The sequence below is a fragment of the Antechinus flavipes genome, chromosome 2, assembly GCF_016432865.1.
Source record: "Antechinus flavipes isolate AdamAnt ecotype Samford, QLD, Australia chromosome 2, AdamAnt_v2, whole genome shotgun sequence".
Taxonomy (NCBI): Eukaryota; Metazoa; Chordata; class Mammalia; order Dasyuromorphia; family Dasyuridae; genus Antechinus; species Antechinus flavipes.
The window spans coordinates 613,072,310-613,088,424 of NC_067399.1; the positions used below are offsets into that span (position 1 = coordinate 613,072,310).

The 16,115-nt window shown below is 38.9% G+C and overlaps 1 protein-coding gene across 1 annotated transcript in view; it reads right to left on the minus strand.

Annotated features, from left to right (window-relative positions):
• The window catches only part of TLL2 (tolloid like 2), a 123,181-nt gene that overhangs the window by 72,199 nt on the left and 34,867 nt on the right, over positions 1-16,115 (minus strand). The window contains exons 3-7 of the mRNA XM_051973821.1: positions 14,445-14,522; positions 10,123-10,284; positions 4,072-4,189; positions 2,687-2,865; positions 1,198-1,303 (exon numbers count right to left, since the gene is read on the minus strand). Coding sequence (XP_051829781.1) covers positions 1,198-1,303; positions 2,687-2,865; positions 4,072-4,189; positions 10,123-10,284; positions 14,445-14,522 — 643 coding nt within the window. The remainder of the gene's footprint in view (positions 1-1,197; positions 1,304-2,686; positions 2,866-4,071; positions 4,190-10,122; positions 10,285-14,444; positions 14,523-16,115) is intronic.

Consider the following 16,115-nt stretch of genomic DNA (forward strand, 5'->3'; position numbering starts at 1 on the left):
TAAAGAAACAATCCCTACTGGCAAGGACCTTACATACAGTCTTTTTTAAAATACTATTTTATTTTTCCAAATACATGTAAAGGATCTTACATTCTAATGGAGGATGTGGGACATAATGCAATTTTTCAAGTATTGTTCCTCTTATATAAATTCCAAGAAAAGGTAGAAATTGAAAAGAGGGTCTAAGAGAAGGATGACTTTCTTCTTTGGTTCCTTTCAGGCTCTTATCAAAGACATAAGAAGCTCTGATATATCTGAGGGCCAGGACCTTGTAGCTAAAAGCAAGTCAATGAAATGTGGGTTCTACTCCCAGGTCTGCTACTGTGTGACCTTGGCCAAGTCATGTTATTTCTCTGAGCCTCAGTCTTATCATCTGTAAAATGAGGACTATGAACTAGATCAGAGGTCCTCAAACTTTTTAAATAAGGGGCCAGTTTACTGTCCCTCAGACTGTTGGAGGGCCGGACTATAGTAAAAACAAAAACTTTGTTTTGTGGGCCTTTAATAAAGAAACTTCATAGCCCTGGGTGAGGGGGATAAACGTCCTCAGCTGCTGCATCTGGCACACGGGTCATAGTTTGAGGACCCCTGATACTAGATGGATATGTTTGCTATAAAAAAGAGTCAGAGGGTCTGGATTCAGTTCCTAGCTCTGGCACTTCTTAGCCAGGGGATGTAGAGCAAATCATTTCATCTCTCTCTGAGCTTCTGTCTCTTCATCCATAAAATAGAGAGGTTCTAGATGACCTCTAAGGTGCTTTAAATCTTTGATCCTATGGCCTTGAAGATCCCTCTTAGCTGGCTTTGAAATTCTTTTAATTCTGAAACAATTTCTCCAGCAGGGCTGTTAACTGCTGCCCTGGTTAAAATCAAGGACACTCCTTCAAAGCTTCTTCCCCTACCCCCCACTCACTCATTGGGAATTTTAAACAGAAGCTCTTGATAATTTCCATTTTCCGGTTTGCTAGTTGTGACATTAGGCGATGATGGAACAGTGGCTTTCACAATGGGGTTAAATCTTATTAGCAGACTCCTGATTAGATTATATTTCACTGCAAGCTGGAGGGTGCTGAGCATCAAGGACAGAGGCACCTGTACTCTCTGATACCCACCCCCCTTGGGAAATCACTAAGAAGCCTAACCCAGCCTGCCAGAGGCACAATAAAGAACTGAGCAGTCAGAACCTTAGCTTCCAACCTTGAGAACGTGTTCCGGGCATAGTGCATGATACTGTCAAAGTCGTACGTCTCTCCCAGCGAATTCACTTCCCCAGCTTCCATTTTTAGGAAGTTGTATTCCTGACCTGAGACATAACACAAACCGTTAAGGTCCATGGGTAAAGCAAAAATGTCATTAAAGAGGGAGAGAGGAGGGAGAAAATTGGGCAGAAAAAGTATCTTCCTGGTTCATGTTAAGTCCACACCATACACCCAAGTTGTGTGTGTGTGTGTGTGTGTGTGTGTGTGTGTGTTTTTAAATAAATCTGAGATTTTAAACTGGAAAGAAAAGCATAGATTCTTCCATCTTGCTCCTCTCTCAAGATCACTCCAAATTCTTCAGCTGAAAAATGATGAGACTGATTGGGTTTAATCAGCTTAGCCTGAATAGCATATAAAGAAAAAGACATCAATCATACAAATGGAAGAGCAAGAGAAAAATCCATGAAAGGATAAATCTAACTCCTGGAGAGTTGCAAATTTATTGAACAGAATATTTTTTCATAGAAATGATGCCATCATAGATTATATTCAATATATACATATATACTGTCATATTATATTCCTTTAGCCACCATATATTCAAAGAAACATTTCCCATAGGAAAAAAATGTAAGCTGAATTGATATATTTCTCCATTACTTAGATGTATAACCTTCTCTATCTTGGCCATTCAGACAAAGCCGTCTTGGAAATACTTAATCTGTTCCTCCTTTATAGACTACAATTGCATATAAAGGTGTTTTAGCTAAAAGGCAGTTCAGTGTAGTGAATACTGGACAGTCTTGGAGTCAGACTAACCTGGATTAAACATAGCCTGCAACACATATTGGCTGTGTGACTCTGGACCAATAATTTTATCTCTCCTTGCCCTGGGGAAATCTAAAACCATAACTTGAAGATAAATTACTAATCTGCATAGTTTGAATGAATTTCCTCATCTAGAGATCTCTATGTGAAGGAATCACAAGTCTGGATCCAGAAAAAAAAGATGATTTACATACATGTCAGATTCTTAAAGATATACTGTTGAAACCAGAAATAGGATCATTATACAAACAGATTTCTTGGATGAGGTCCAAACTTTGAAATACAACTAGTAATGAAACACAAATCCATCATCTTGAGAACTGAGAGATGCTTCTTTAGGCAAATCCATTGTCCCTTAAAAGAGAGAAAGTTATCTTCTCTTTAGTAACAACTTACACAATTGGGACATAACTTGTGGAAAGGGCCACTGGCTGAGTGTCCTCAAGGCCCCAAGAGGATGTTGGAGGTAAAGAGAAAAGTATTTCTCTCTCTGTCTCCACCTTTCTCTCCCACTGCACGTCTCACCATTTCTACAGTCAGCGATCTCCAGAATTAGGGTGAATTCCTCCTGGCTTTGTTAAATCTCCCCACTTAATTTTCTTGGTTAACACAGGCACTTCCTACTTAACAGATAGCGTTTGAAAGCAAGGTTTCCTTACCTTGCTGGATATTTTCTCTGATTATAGTTACATGCTGGTCTCGGTCAGGCCGAGTATGTTCATGCCAGAACCCAACTACATGGCCAAGTTCATGAGCTACGATACCAAACTTATCACAGTTCTTTCCAATAGATATGGCCTGGGGGCCTCCACCTCGGCGGCCAACGTAGGAACAACATCTGAAACAATGAGGAAACATAAATCCAGGTCATGGAGAAGGAAAAAGGGTGCAAGTCCCAGAGAGTACTTAGAGATATTGAGAATAGAGAAGACAGTGGTGAAAGGGGAGGAAAACTGATCCCCTTCTGGAATAAAGAATCACCACCTTCCTCATCCCGTTGTTTTTCCTAATGGGACTACACCCTTCAGTCAGCCCTTTCATCCAGCTGCAACAACCAAAAGCAACATTAAGCATATCAGAATTCAACCAATAATTGACAAAAACAATAAGGAAATGTCACTTTCTGTCTAAAATATATACATATTTTACAAATATATAGTATTTTATATACATTATCTATTTTACATATAAACACATGCACATAATTCATATGAGTATACATTATAGTGTGTATATATATATATATAAAATATATATTATATATATCTCCTTTATTCATAAGCTGCTCTTTCAACTTGAGAATCTTCCAGTAGTATCTATGACATTTATGGAGTTGAATTAACTCCAAACCAGAGCTAGAAGTGGTGTTTGGCAGTTATAACACCTGCTTGCAGAGATGCTGGATTGTTGTTGGGTTAGGTTTGGGGGCGGCAGGGGGAAGACTGGTAGATGTTAGGGCAGTGAACCATGTATTTAAGGACATAAGCTGGAAATAAGCAGTTCAAGGGCTCCAAGCTGCCCACAATCTCTCTACATTGTTTTCTCCTCTCTCCAACTTGTATGTCTTTCTTCACGTTTCCTTAAGAACTATCACAACCAAATCCTCCTTCCCTACCATTCCTCAAATATACACATACCCCAAATCTAGCAGGCAGAGATACAGCCTCTTGTATGACATTTGTCAGGGACAGGAAAGATTGAATGCCCAACATGTTTATTTTATCCCCCTCCAGAAGAGCCAGTGAACAAGTTACCCCTCAATGGGTGATCTGATTCACTGGGTTGCTTCTCATCTAGGATCACTGAATCTTCGAATGTTCAGATTATAGAAAGAAATTCTTTGAACATCTAAACAACATCTAGAATTTTGTGTTTAAATCTTCATTTTAAAAAAGACATTGAAAATTGAGAGTATGTCTAGAAAACTAGAAAAACTTTCATAAAATGAAAAGTTCTTCATTAAGAATTTTTGCTTGGCTCTCTCATTTAAAGTGATCCATCTATAATCAAAATGAAGCTAGATTTCTTGGTTTCTCTTACTTACCCACATGTTCTGTAACTGAACACAATGAAACTTTCCTCATCTGTTCTCTCTATAAAGGTCACACAGGTGTGTTTCTCCCAGTGCCTCATGGCCTGCTTAAAAATGGCCCGCTGGCTCCCTAAAACAATGATGAGAACACCAAGACTTATTCATTTGTTACCTTGTTTACATGTCTGTCTCTGGTTCATTCTATTTTGTTCTACAGGTACAAAAAAGTATAATCTTGCCTAAAATGATTCTTGAGTCCACTTCCCAAGGAGCCACCATATGGCATTGTTACTCCATAGAAAACAATATTCTTCTTCTTTTATTAAAGCTTTTTAATTTTCAAAAGATATGCATGTATAATTTTTTCAACATTAATCCTTACAAAATCTTGTGTTCTAATTTAACCCCCCTTTTCCCCACCCACTCCCCTAGACAGCAAGTAATCCAATATATGTTAAACATGGTAAAAATATGTGTTAAATCCAATATATGAATCCATATTTATACAATTATCTTGCTGCACAAGAAAAATCAAATCAAAAAGGAAAAAAATGAGAAAGAAAATAAAACACAAGCAAATAACAAAAAAGTGTTGTGATTCACACTCAGTTCCCACAGGCCTCTCTCTGGGTGAAAACAACATTCTTAGCTCAAAATTAAACATGACTCCATTCAGGTGTTAAGCTCTTTGAGGTCAGGGACTGTCTTTTGCCTTTTTTTAGGCTTAGCACTCATGCCTAACACATAGTAGGTACTTAATAAATGTTTATTAATTGATTGATTGGCGTTTCCAAATTTACAAACCTATAAAATAAGGGTTATATGGATTAAGCAGTCATAGACTTACCCAAACAGATAGAATTTCAGGGCTTGAAGAAACTTTAGAGACTTGTCATTTTAAGGACAAGAAAACAGGCCTAAAGAGGTTAAGTAATTTGCCTTACCCCAATATATGTGGAAGCACTGTGACTAATGAAAATGATGGGAGAAAGGAGGTTTTCAAAGAGATCTATGTCCTTTCAACTTACACTGCTAGCAAAAATGCTATTTCCAACAGATTGTTTCAAATATTACCCCGACTTCTACTGTACCTGAGGATTTGGGCATCTAAAACAAATTCCTTTGAGGGGAGGGCATAGAAACAGAGGCAGGGACCTTGCCAAAGTCAGTAAGAACTTCCTGGACGCTGATCCTGGGCAGCCGGTATGGCATAGGTCCCCATGGCTACATGCTTGCAGATAGCTGCCCACAGTGTCCCATCAGTGCGACATTTAGGGAAAGGACCCCCGGAGATGGCAGGCTTGGGGTCATGTGTTGGGGCTCACTCCTTCTTAGTACCAATTTATTCTGGGAAGAGGAAGCATGTTGTCTGCCCAATACTGGTACCATGGGAATGGGACAGATGTCTCCCCCTGTAACTGGTGCTTACAAGTGTCAGGAGACTAAAAGGTTAACTTGGTTCTCCTCCCCACTTTATACAAAAGCATAAGGGGATTTTTTTTTCCAAGAAGAAATCTAAAGGAAAACCCTAAAAGCACTGAATACTTCACTTGCACAAAAAAGTAACACTTTTATTTCTGGTTCCTTTGCTTTTCTGAGAACTCCAAAACTGAAAAGCCATGAAACGACCCAAGAAAAACTGGTCCCATGCTCACTAAATGTGGCTTCTCAGACTTACAGTTTATTCATTAGGCTCCTTTTAAGCGAACTGGAAAAACACATTTGGGACAAAAATCTCTCAAAGGGCAGCAACTGCTCCACAGTTAGAGATGATGGAACACCTAAGGAAGCTTTGTTTGTATTAACTGACATCATCCTGAGGTCAGCTCTAGAGAATGAATGGGAACGATTTGGAGGTGCAAAAGAAGGAAAGCAAAGCGTGACTGGCATTGGCCATTCAGAAAGACAGCATGGAAGTCTGGATAAAGAGCCAGACTTGGTGCAAATCCTGTCTCTGATACTTACTAGTTATGTGATTAAAAAGAAGTGACTTCATATTTCTGAGTCTTAGTTTCTCATTTGAAAAATGTGATATATAACATATCGCAGCTAACTCATAACATTATCACTATATCAAATCACATATCATATGTTATAAAATTTCTCTATATAAATTCAATGATATCATAATATGCATACCATTACATCATATATCATGATATTATCATATCAAATGATATATTTGTAAACCAAAGACAGTTAAAATACCAATCTATATTGCAAACCAAATATAAGTGCTAGTTTATATTAATATTATTATTCAATACTGGAAAACTGCAATTTCAGTTTATTGTTACAAAAATAAATTTATAGGACAAACTCTTAGTTCTAGCTCATTTATTTGTTTTCTTTTAATTTGGGGAGGAGTGTCGGCCTAGATGAGAGACACTAAGAAGTCTCTAAAACATAAAATGTTCCCAAACACCATATGTGTGAATGGGTTAATAGCCATGATGACATGGCACTTCCTGGGACAGGAAAGCACTCCAGATGCTGAAAAGGCACAGTTAAAACACAAAACCAGCGCCTTTCAACAAAACTCTTTTTACATCACTCTCAGGAGGATTCCAAATAACTCCCTAAGGTCCCTGCTAGCTCTTAAGTTTCAATGAGGATGGTGATAACATGGTTTAGTGGGAAAAGTAATTTAGTGGAGAATCAATAGCTCTGAAATCAAGAGACAGAATTTAAGTCTGGGCTTTGCCATTTATTGGCAGTAAGATCACAGAACACTCCTTTATGCTCTCTGAGCCTCAGTTTCCTCATCTGCAAAATGGGAATAATAATATTTGCCATACTGAACAGGTCACTGTGACAAAACCATTCAGTATACCTTGAAGTTCTATATACTTGTGAGTGGTGGGGGTGGATGGGAATGATGATGACAATGGATGGTCTTATTTCCAAAGACATCCCAATGGTGTACCATTTTATTAATAGGGCAAGCTGGAAGAGTGAGCAGGCTTATTGATCTCATTTGATAGAGGGGGAAAACAGTGCATGAAGAATGGTAGAATGATGGACTTGCAAGAGGTCTTTGAGAGAGAAGCTCTAGTCTACCTTCATTTTGAAGGTAAGGAATCTAAAAGAAGGGGAGCATGCTGTGGAAAGCTCACTTAGTTTCAGAATACATGAGTTCGAATCTAGCTTTGGACTAATTACCTTAACTTCTCTGAACCTCAGTTTCCTTATTTGTAAATGAAGAGGACTAGGATTAGATGGCTTCTACGTTTTCCTTCCCGGTCTAGATCCATAATCCAATGGGTTTATTTTCTAGTCACTTTCAATTAATACTAAAGTGTAAGTTCCTTGAGAACAAGGACTGTCTTTTGCCTCTTTCTGAATCCTCAGCACTTAGCACAATGCCTAGAACATAGTAGGTGTTTAATAAATGTTTATTGAATTGAATTGAATGTCAAAACCGTGGAGACAAGACACATTTTGAAATAGAAAAGTTCTTCAGCTGCTGAAATGGTAGGCACAAAGGACAGTTTTCACAATCATTAAATCTTAGAGTTGGTAGAAGCCTCAGAGGTCATTCTAGTTTAATTTGTACCTGATCGAGAATCTCTTCTAAAATATTCTCCCACAGTCATTGTCTACCTTCAGGCAAAGACTTTTAGTAAGGGAAAACTTATTATTTAAGCAGCTCATCCCACTTTTGAACTGTTTCCTTACATGAAGATCTCCTAAATGTAGGAGACCCATAACTAGTTAGAACCTTTGATGGACTTAAAAGACTCTGAATCCTGTCTTAGGTTCCTAACTATCTATGTGACCTCAGAGAGGAAAGTGAAAAGAATAAATGAGGCAACTAAGGGGAACAGTGGATAAGGAGTCAGATCTGGATGCAGGAAGACTTGAATTCAATTCCTTCCTCAGACACTTACTAGCTGTGTAACCTTGGCCAAGTCACCTAATCCATTCGCCTCAATTTATTCAATTGTAAAACAAGGGTAATAATGGCACCTACATCCCAGAGTATTTGTGAGATAAATAAGATTATACTGTAAGGCACTCGCACAGTGCCTGGCACATAATAGGTGCTTGGTAAATGCTATTCCTTCCTTCACATATAAAAGTATCCTGAAAGTCCAGTGTTGGATTCACTCACTCTAACAAAATCCCTGTGGCCATTTCCAAAGAGACAGTGTATCTGCAGAAGAAAAATATATCACATTTTTCAAATGAGAAACTAAGACTCAGAAATATGAAGTCACTTCTTTTTAATCACTCGAAATGGAATTCACTTTTGACATGGTTTCAGTGAAATAAATGCTGCATTTGGAGTCAGAGAACCTGGGTTCAAATGTATGCAATCTCAAAAAGGTAACAATCCAGAGGAGCACAGGGCAGGAGGAAACAATGCTGAATTTGGAGTCCCCAGAATTCAAACTATCTCCTGCCTGTCTTTACTACTTACAATCTGTGTGACCTTGAGCAAATCACTCTTTCATCTTTGATTCTCTCATGGATAAAATAAGGGGATAGGATGGACTAGATGATCTCTAATCTTGATTCTTCTACAATCAATGTTCTATAGAAATAAACAAGTATTTGGTCAATCACTTCCTTAAAATCATTCTTCAGTGACAACTCATTGAGAAGAAGACTCTGGATTCCTAAAAACTCCAGAAGTGGAATCAAAGATCAGGGAGATCTACCTTGATCCTTCTACAGTCAATGTTCTATAGAAATGACCGAGGATTTGGTCATTCAGTTCCTTAAAATCCTTCTCCGCTGGGGAGATTACCCTAAAGCTCCAGAAATGGAGTCAAAGTCCAGGCAGGTCTATCTCAAACACAGGACAAAGATGAATTCTCTCTGTTCTCTGAGGACTGACTTCACTGAGTTTGAGGAAATACATCAGCAGGTCAGTCTCAGGGTAATAGGACTTTTTGTCAAGGCAATTCTTCTAGGTTCCTGTAAAGCTGTAATCTGTATTAATCAAAATAACAGCCAAATCAAGGAACTTAAAAGTATTATTGTACTGGTTAGCTAGTCTGGCGCCTAGATTCCTGGACATTCTACTTGAAGAATAATGATAATTCTAAACACATATCTATATAGCTCTTTCAAAGTGACAAAGCACTTGTCTTTCAATATAAGGCAAGTAGTACAACTGCTATTATTATTTCATAGATGAAGAAAATAGTTCCAGGAATTCAAGGTTCAAGGAATCTAACTGGATTGTCCATAGTTATACAGCTAAGAATGGACAGGGAAGATGTACACCAAGATCTTAGACTGCCACCTAATATTCTTTTCACTGGACCAAAAATTGTTAGTGTTCTCTGGGTTATGAACTACTTTTTGCAGTCTGCTGAACCCTATGGACCCTTTCTCAAAATGTGTTTAAGTAATAATAATGATGACAGCTAGCATTTATTAAAAACTTTAAGTTTTGCAAAAAGTTTTCCATATTACTTTATTTGATCTTCACAACTACCCTGTAAGATAAGTGTTATTATTACTTCTATTTTTCAGATGATGAAAGTGAGACAGAGAAAGATTAAGGGCCTGGACTAGGGACACATAGTTAATAAGTTTGAGGCAGATTTCAAACTCAAGTTTTCCTAATATCAAGTCCAATATTCTGTCCCTTGGAAAAGCTAAATTTCAGTTAGAGATGGATGAAAATAAGGATGTAATTTTTTTGCCCATCCAAGTTTACCTAGAAAATTATGGTACCCTACCCTACACCATGGATGTCAGAATATCTTTCAGCTTATCAAGAGTATGCTCAAAGGGCAGCTGGATGATGCAATACATAGAACATTGGCCCTGAAGTCAGGAGGACCTGAATTCAAATTTTACCTCAGACACTTGACACTTCCTAACTATGAGACCCTCTCATCAAGTCACTTAACCCCAATTACAAAGAAAGAAAGAAAGAAAGAAAGAAAGAAAGAAAGAAAGAAAGAAAGAAAGAAAGAAAGAAAGAAAGAAAGAAAGAAAGAAAGAAAGAAAGAAAAGTAAGTTCAGCTTCTCATTACCTGGCTCAGTCTAAGCTACAACTGCAGCACTATACCAAAGTTTACATCTTTTCTTACAACAACTGACCTGTGAAATTTCCTCCAATGACATAGGGGATCACCCCTCCAGGCCAGATTCTCTCAGTCCTCGATGTAGTAGCTCTTCGGACGCGGGACGAAGATTCCACAGGTCCAGCCTTTGGGCCCTTTTTCTTTAGTCTCCGTGGAAGCATGGAGTTCTGCCTGCCCCCTGTAAAACAGTCTCTCGTTTCAGTTCTAGGCATTTAACGGTCACCCCAAAATTACCTCTACCACTCATGAAGAGGCTTAGAATGATTAGGTATTCCTAGCTCTTGGAGAGAATAGCAACCGCTTTTGTGACTCACCCAATGAATGTTCACTGTAGACATATCTATCTCAACGCTTAAGCTTCCCATTAACAAGCTAAAACCAAGACTCCTCAGAAAATAATGTGAGTACCCCCGTGGTTGATCCCTTACCCCCACAAAATACCAAAAGTGACTCCACTTTCTGAAATAACTAGTCTATGATAAAAAGGAAGTATCTCCTAACACGCATCTCAATTTGGATGTTAAAATAGTTCTAATCAGTTCTGAGATGAAGACTTTTTGATGGCATGAGAAAAAGCAAAGTCTTTTATGTTTAGAACTGGAATATTCAATAATCATTAAATTGAAAATTTAAAATTCAATAAATTTAGGCCAAGATGCTGGGATTAGTGGCAGGACTGGGGTTAAGTGAGAAACACCTGAGTGTTGGTTAATCTCTCATGTTAATGCAATAATTTCCCACTTACTTCTGTGTCCTTTTCTTCAGTAGAAAATCAGGGGTGGAAAAAGCTTTCTATATTCCAAATAATACCTATCATGCTTCCTCTGTTTCCCAGATGATAATACTAAATAGAAATGTAACAGCGAGTCACAGGCACAATTTTTATATCATCTAGCCAGCATGGAAAAATCTAATCTCTAACTGGGGAAAGACAAGGGATATAATTTGCAGTGATCGGTTAGTGAACGACAGCTTACCACTCGACCCAGTGAGAAATTTAATTTCCTGAGGACTTAGCACAGGAAGCATTTGCAGATTAAAAATATGTCTAAACAGATGTTCTGCTTGGGCTGGGAAAAGATTCTAATGCAAATGTCATTATTGGATTTTCCTGAATTACTGTTATCTCAAAAATCAGAATCCAGTGTAATTTTATTTATTATCTTGGAATGCTCTGCATCTGGATTGGCACTAAAAGGACTCGTGCCAAAAAAGAAAACAATCCAGTCTAGCAACCACACCCCCAACTCAAACGCATTCATATGGATCTGCTTCCTGAGGTAGACTTCCATAAACTCTGCCACACGACAGCTGCCATCATGAGTCAACATTTCATTCCCAGGCTCGGTCCCAGGGGGGCCCTAAATGGTCCTGTGGTCTGGTCTCAGCTTTTCCCAGGTGACATCCTGAGTCTTGTATCCGGGGAAAGACTTTTCTTCGATGGCTGGAAATAAATCCACCAGCAGTCCAGCCATCTGGATAAACCATTATGAACTCGGGAAAGGAAATCTCACAAATGCTTTGGCCAAATTGCTGTCTCCATGGCATGTACGGGAAGAGCTCTGCTCGGAAAGGTGGGCTACAGGAGAATGATGGAGGGAAGACTCTTTTGCAAAGGTGTGAACAGCCAAAAGTTAGTCAAAGGCTCAATTGGTGGGTCACTAGTGGCCCCCAAATATTGGCTTTTTCCAGTGGGGTTGAGGGGTGACTGGGGCTTTGCTCCTTTTCTGTCTACCTCTTCCACATGGACTCAACAGCTTTATTTGGGAAGCTGTTTACACACTCCATTTCGTTAATCCAATTATAAACTCAAAAATGCATGCTGAGCCCTGAACTCCACGCAAGAGGGATTCCTCAAACTGCCAGGTGCCTCGGAGAGCACCAGGAAGTTTCTTACGGTTCCCACAGAAAGCCGGGACCAGCAAAGCCCCACGGTCAGGGCTGACAGGCGCTGAATAATAGAAGGAAATAAACACACAGCTGAGCAGGGGCAAGATGAATCCGGGAGGTTCAGATCCCCTCTCCTACTTGTGAGGTCTCTCTTATGGGGCGGTAAAAAGGGGGTCCCTGGTGGTGGGGAGGTTGTGATTAAAGGGAATTGTCCGACTGACACACAACTTGTCTAACCCTTAATTCAAATAAAATAATCTCCCCCAGACCACTGGCCCAGAGAGCAGAGAAATGGAGATACCACTCTAGCCTATCCCACTTTCTGGGTCCTCTCTCTTAACTTAAGAGCGAGACTTCTAAATGTCCAGGATGGATGTAACTGTCTCTGTGTCTGTCATTTTCCCCTATTAGAATGTAAGTTCCTAGAGACTTTTCTGTTTATAGCTTCAGTGTTCTCTGCATGCATAAAGCACTTAATAAATGCTTATTCATTCCTTCTTTTGTTTATCACAGATGGGGACATCTTTTCATGGCTTTTTAAATCTATCTTTTTCAACCAAAGCAATGCCTCTTGCTGCACACTAGTGTCCAGAAAGAAAGAGCTTTAAGTGGGAGGAACAAACTCTCTCGCTCTCAAGAGTCTACGTCCTGTTATTCTGGGCTAACCTTGATTTGGGTAATCAGTTAAAATAGACTAAATCCAGGGGTTTTAACAGGCTGCGGTAGCTTTATGCTCTTCCGGTTGCCATTAGTGGTTTGGCTCTGCAGCTGTTTGAACAGCTGTCATTTCTCTGCACAGAGGTGGACAACTTGCTTTCAGCACCAGGTAACACAATTCCTTAGTGTACCAGGATAATGTATACATGGATTAGGTCATGAGAGATTGGACACTGTGTGAACATGGAACAGGAAGGAAAAGTCATTTGTAGATAGATAGTCCTGCTTTTCCTGCATTCCAGAAAGAAAACTGAACGGTTAATAATAAAAACAACAATGTTAACAATAAAGATCTTTTTGCGCCTATGCTTACCCACTATCACCATGATGATAGATGGTCTCCAGGTGAGAAGGCAAAATGTCAAATACATTTACATACAACCCAGAAAAAACCGAAAAATTATTTTGATGAAGGTGGTAAAAAATGAAAAAGATGTTTTTTTGGAAAAGAAATAAAAGCATCAAAAAAGTGAAAGGTCCCTCCACTATTAAAAATTGGTTATGGGCGGCAGTTAGGTGGTACAGTGGATAGAGCACCCGCCCTGAAGTCAGGAGGACCTGAGTTCAAATTTGGCCTCAGACACTTAACATTTCCTAGCTGTGTGACCCTGGGCAAGTCACTTAACCCCAATTGCCTCAGCAATAAAAAAATAAAAATAAGATTAAAAATTGGTTATGAAGTTGAGATATTAACTTGAAAAATTCACATAAGGATCTGGGAAGGAGAGTTATTAGTTCTTTAAAAGAAATCAATAATCTACTCCTATTCCTTTTTCCAAGAAGAAAAAGAAGCTCCTTAAAGGTAGGGGCGCTTTCTTATTATATCCACAACTCCTAACATAGTGCCTTACATAAAGTAGTCATTCAATAATTTATGTTGTTGAATTGAACCGAATTTAATTGAATAAGATATCTCTTGGATTGGGAAGCTAGTATTTCTTTTCCGCATTGCCACTTAAGGCTGAATTTATCCTTCCAGGAGAAAAACCAAGTAGATTTCATCATGTTATTCAAGAGAGACAAAATTGAGGAAGAAAAAGAAAATAGTTTCTGAAAAGAGATAGCCTTCTCTAAAAGCCATTCCTTTTACTGACTTGCTAGTTCCAGTAAGTCCTTTTTAGTCCTTTCCATCACTAATACTGGGAAAGATGAAAAGGCTCATATTACTTTATGTAAGGTTTTAGGCACTGATAAGTAGAAGATAGGTTTGTTTTATATTGAATAAGTGTATTCCCATAGATGAGAGGCTGTTAGCTTAGGGTCCATGGACCCTATGGACTGATTTCACAGGGTAATCTCTGAGCTGAGCTTTGAAGGAAATTTGGGATTTTTTCAGGCAGAGATAAGAAAGAAATAAACTCCACTTGTAACTTGTAGAGAGGTAGAAAAGAAATTTTATCCTGCTTTTATGAACATTCTTTTTAATCAAAATCCAGCAGTGTCCATGTGTGGTCACTGTCCATACCTTCTATGCTTTCAGGGCTGCCTCTCTAGGGCTGCTACTATATGGTTCAACATGAAATAGAAAATTTCCATTTCTTTGAGTGGTCCACATTAACAGCTAAGCCATCCCTAATCCACCAATTAACAGATCCTTTGCATTTTGCTGATTGCTGGGTTTAGCTACATTCCAGCCAACAGAATTCTGCATTTCTAAAATAGAATAGGTTTTTCAGTTGATAAGATATTAAATAAAAGATACCCAAATGTCTGGGTGGGGTACCACATTACCCTTTTTAACTTTCTTGGTACTATGACTGGAAGCTGTGGCATTCGGCTCGATTTCATAAGACTGTTCTCCAAGGCCACCTGAAAAGGAAGCAGGAAAAAAAAAAGAATTTATAGAAGCACCAAATTTTTTCACACTGACATAAAACTATTATGAAACAAAGATCACTAATTAGGAATGATTGGGAATGTCATTAAACCTGTAAAGATATATCTACAATCTCTGAGTTTAGTTACCAGGAGCTCTGACTAGCTTTTCCATTCAATCCTATCTTTTCAGGGATGGGTTGGTCTAGTTATCTGTATTTTCCAGTATGGGTTAGCCTAGGTATCTGTCTTTTCAAGTATGGGTTGGGCTGGTACCTGTCTTTTTGCAGCTGTTCCTTCTGATGTTCTATGACTTTGTCCAAGGGAATTGAATATTTGAAGTATTGAGAGAAACTCATCAAAAATTATAATTGACTGAGATGAAGAGTTGTAATGGGCTGAGGCTTGAGTTGATGCACTGAGGTCCCAAGCACATGAGGCTAAATAGTAATTGGACCATACTCTATAAATATGTAAGCTTGGAGAAAGAATGGCCCCATCCACTCTTTGTGTAAGTCCTGATGTGTTGTATAGGAAATGACGATTTTGGTGGGTGGAGGCAGGGGAGTGGGAAGGGAAGTGGAAAGAGAGACTGCTGGCTGGCTTCTTGACACAGCTACTTGTTTTGCTATCAAGACCCCCTTCTCCTCCGATCCCCCTTCACCTCTGCTGGCTGGCTTCCTGTCGCAGCTGCCCATATTGCTATCGCAATCCCCCTTCACCTCAAAAAGAATAAAGATGGAAGATTTTTCCCTTAACCTGAATTCCTGATTCCGGCTGATTTTCACAAAGAGTGATTATTGATCTTCACCAAGATCCCTCTCAGACATGCCCTCAACATTAGGAAAGACACAGATAAGCTGGAAAGCATCTTAAGAACGGTGAGCAGTAGAATGAAATGGTTTAGCCTCATGCAATATGAGGCTCACTCAAAAGAACTGGAGATATTTAGCCTGTAAGGACTTCATAACTGTCTTCAAATATGTTATGAGCTATTACAGGGAAAAGGGATGAACCTGGCTCTGCTTGGTCCCAAGGAGCAGACGTAGGTGCAATAGACAGAACTTATGAAAAGGTAAATTTAGACCTCAGCTAAGAACAAATGTCCCAAAAATCAGAGTTATCCATAAAGGCGGTAGTAGATTCTCCCTTACTGGAGATTTTTGAGCCAAGGTGATGATGTTGTCAAGGAGAATCTTTCTCAGCTATGGACTGATCTAGGTGGACTTTGAATCCCTTTCCAATTTGTTCTAAAATCAAATATGGTGAAAGATAAAAACAGAAGCAAAATAATTAAAAATACAAAGGAGCTAACTCCAGACCTAAATAAAGACTTGGTTCTGACTGGGCCAAACAGATCCTAGGATAGATTTTAGATTTTTTTTTTTTTAATGAAGGCAATCTGCTCATCTGCTGAGTTCAGATTTTCACTGTTTTATCCCACAGTCCCTCAGAAAATTAGTGGCAGAGAAATGATCTAACTCCAAATCAGGTATCCTTTCTGCTACAATTCATATCATTTTTCACTCTTAACCTACTCTTCGATCTCTCCATCTATTCTGTCATTTGTCCCTATCCACCAAGTAA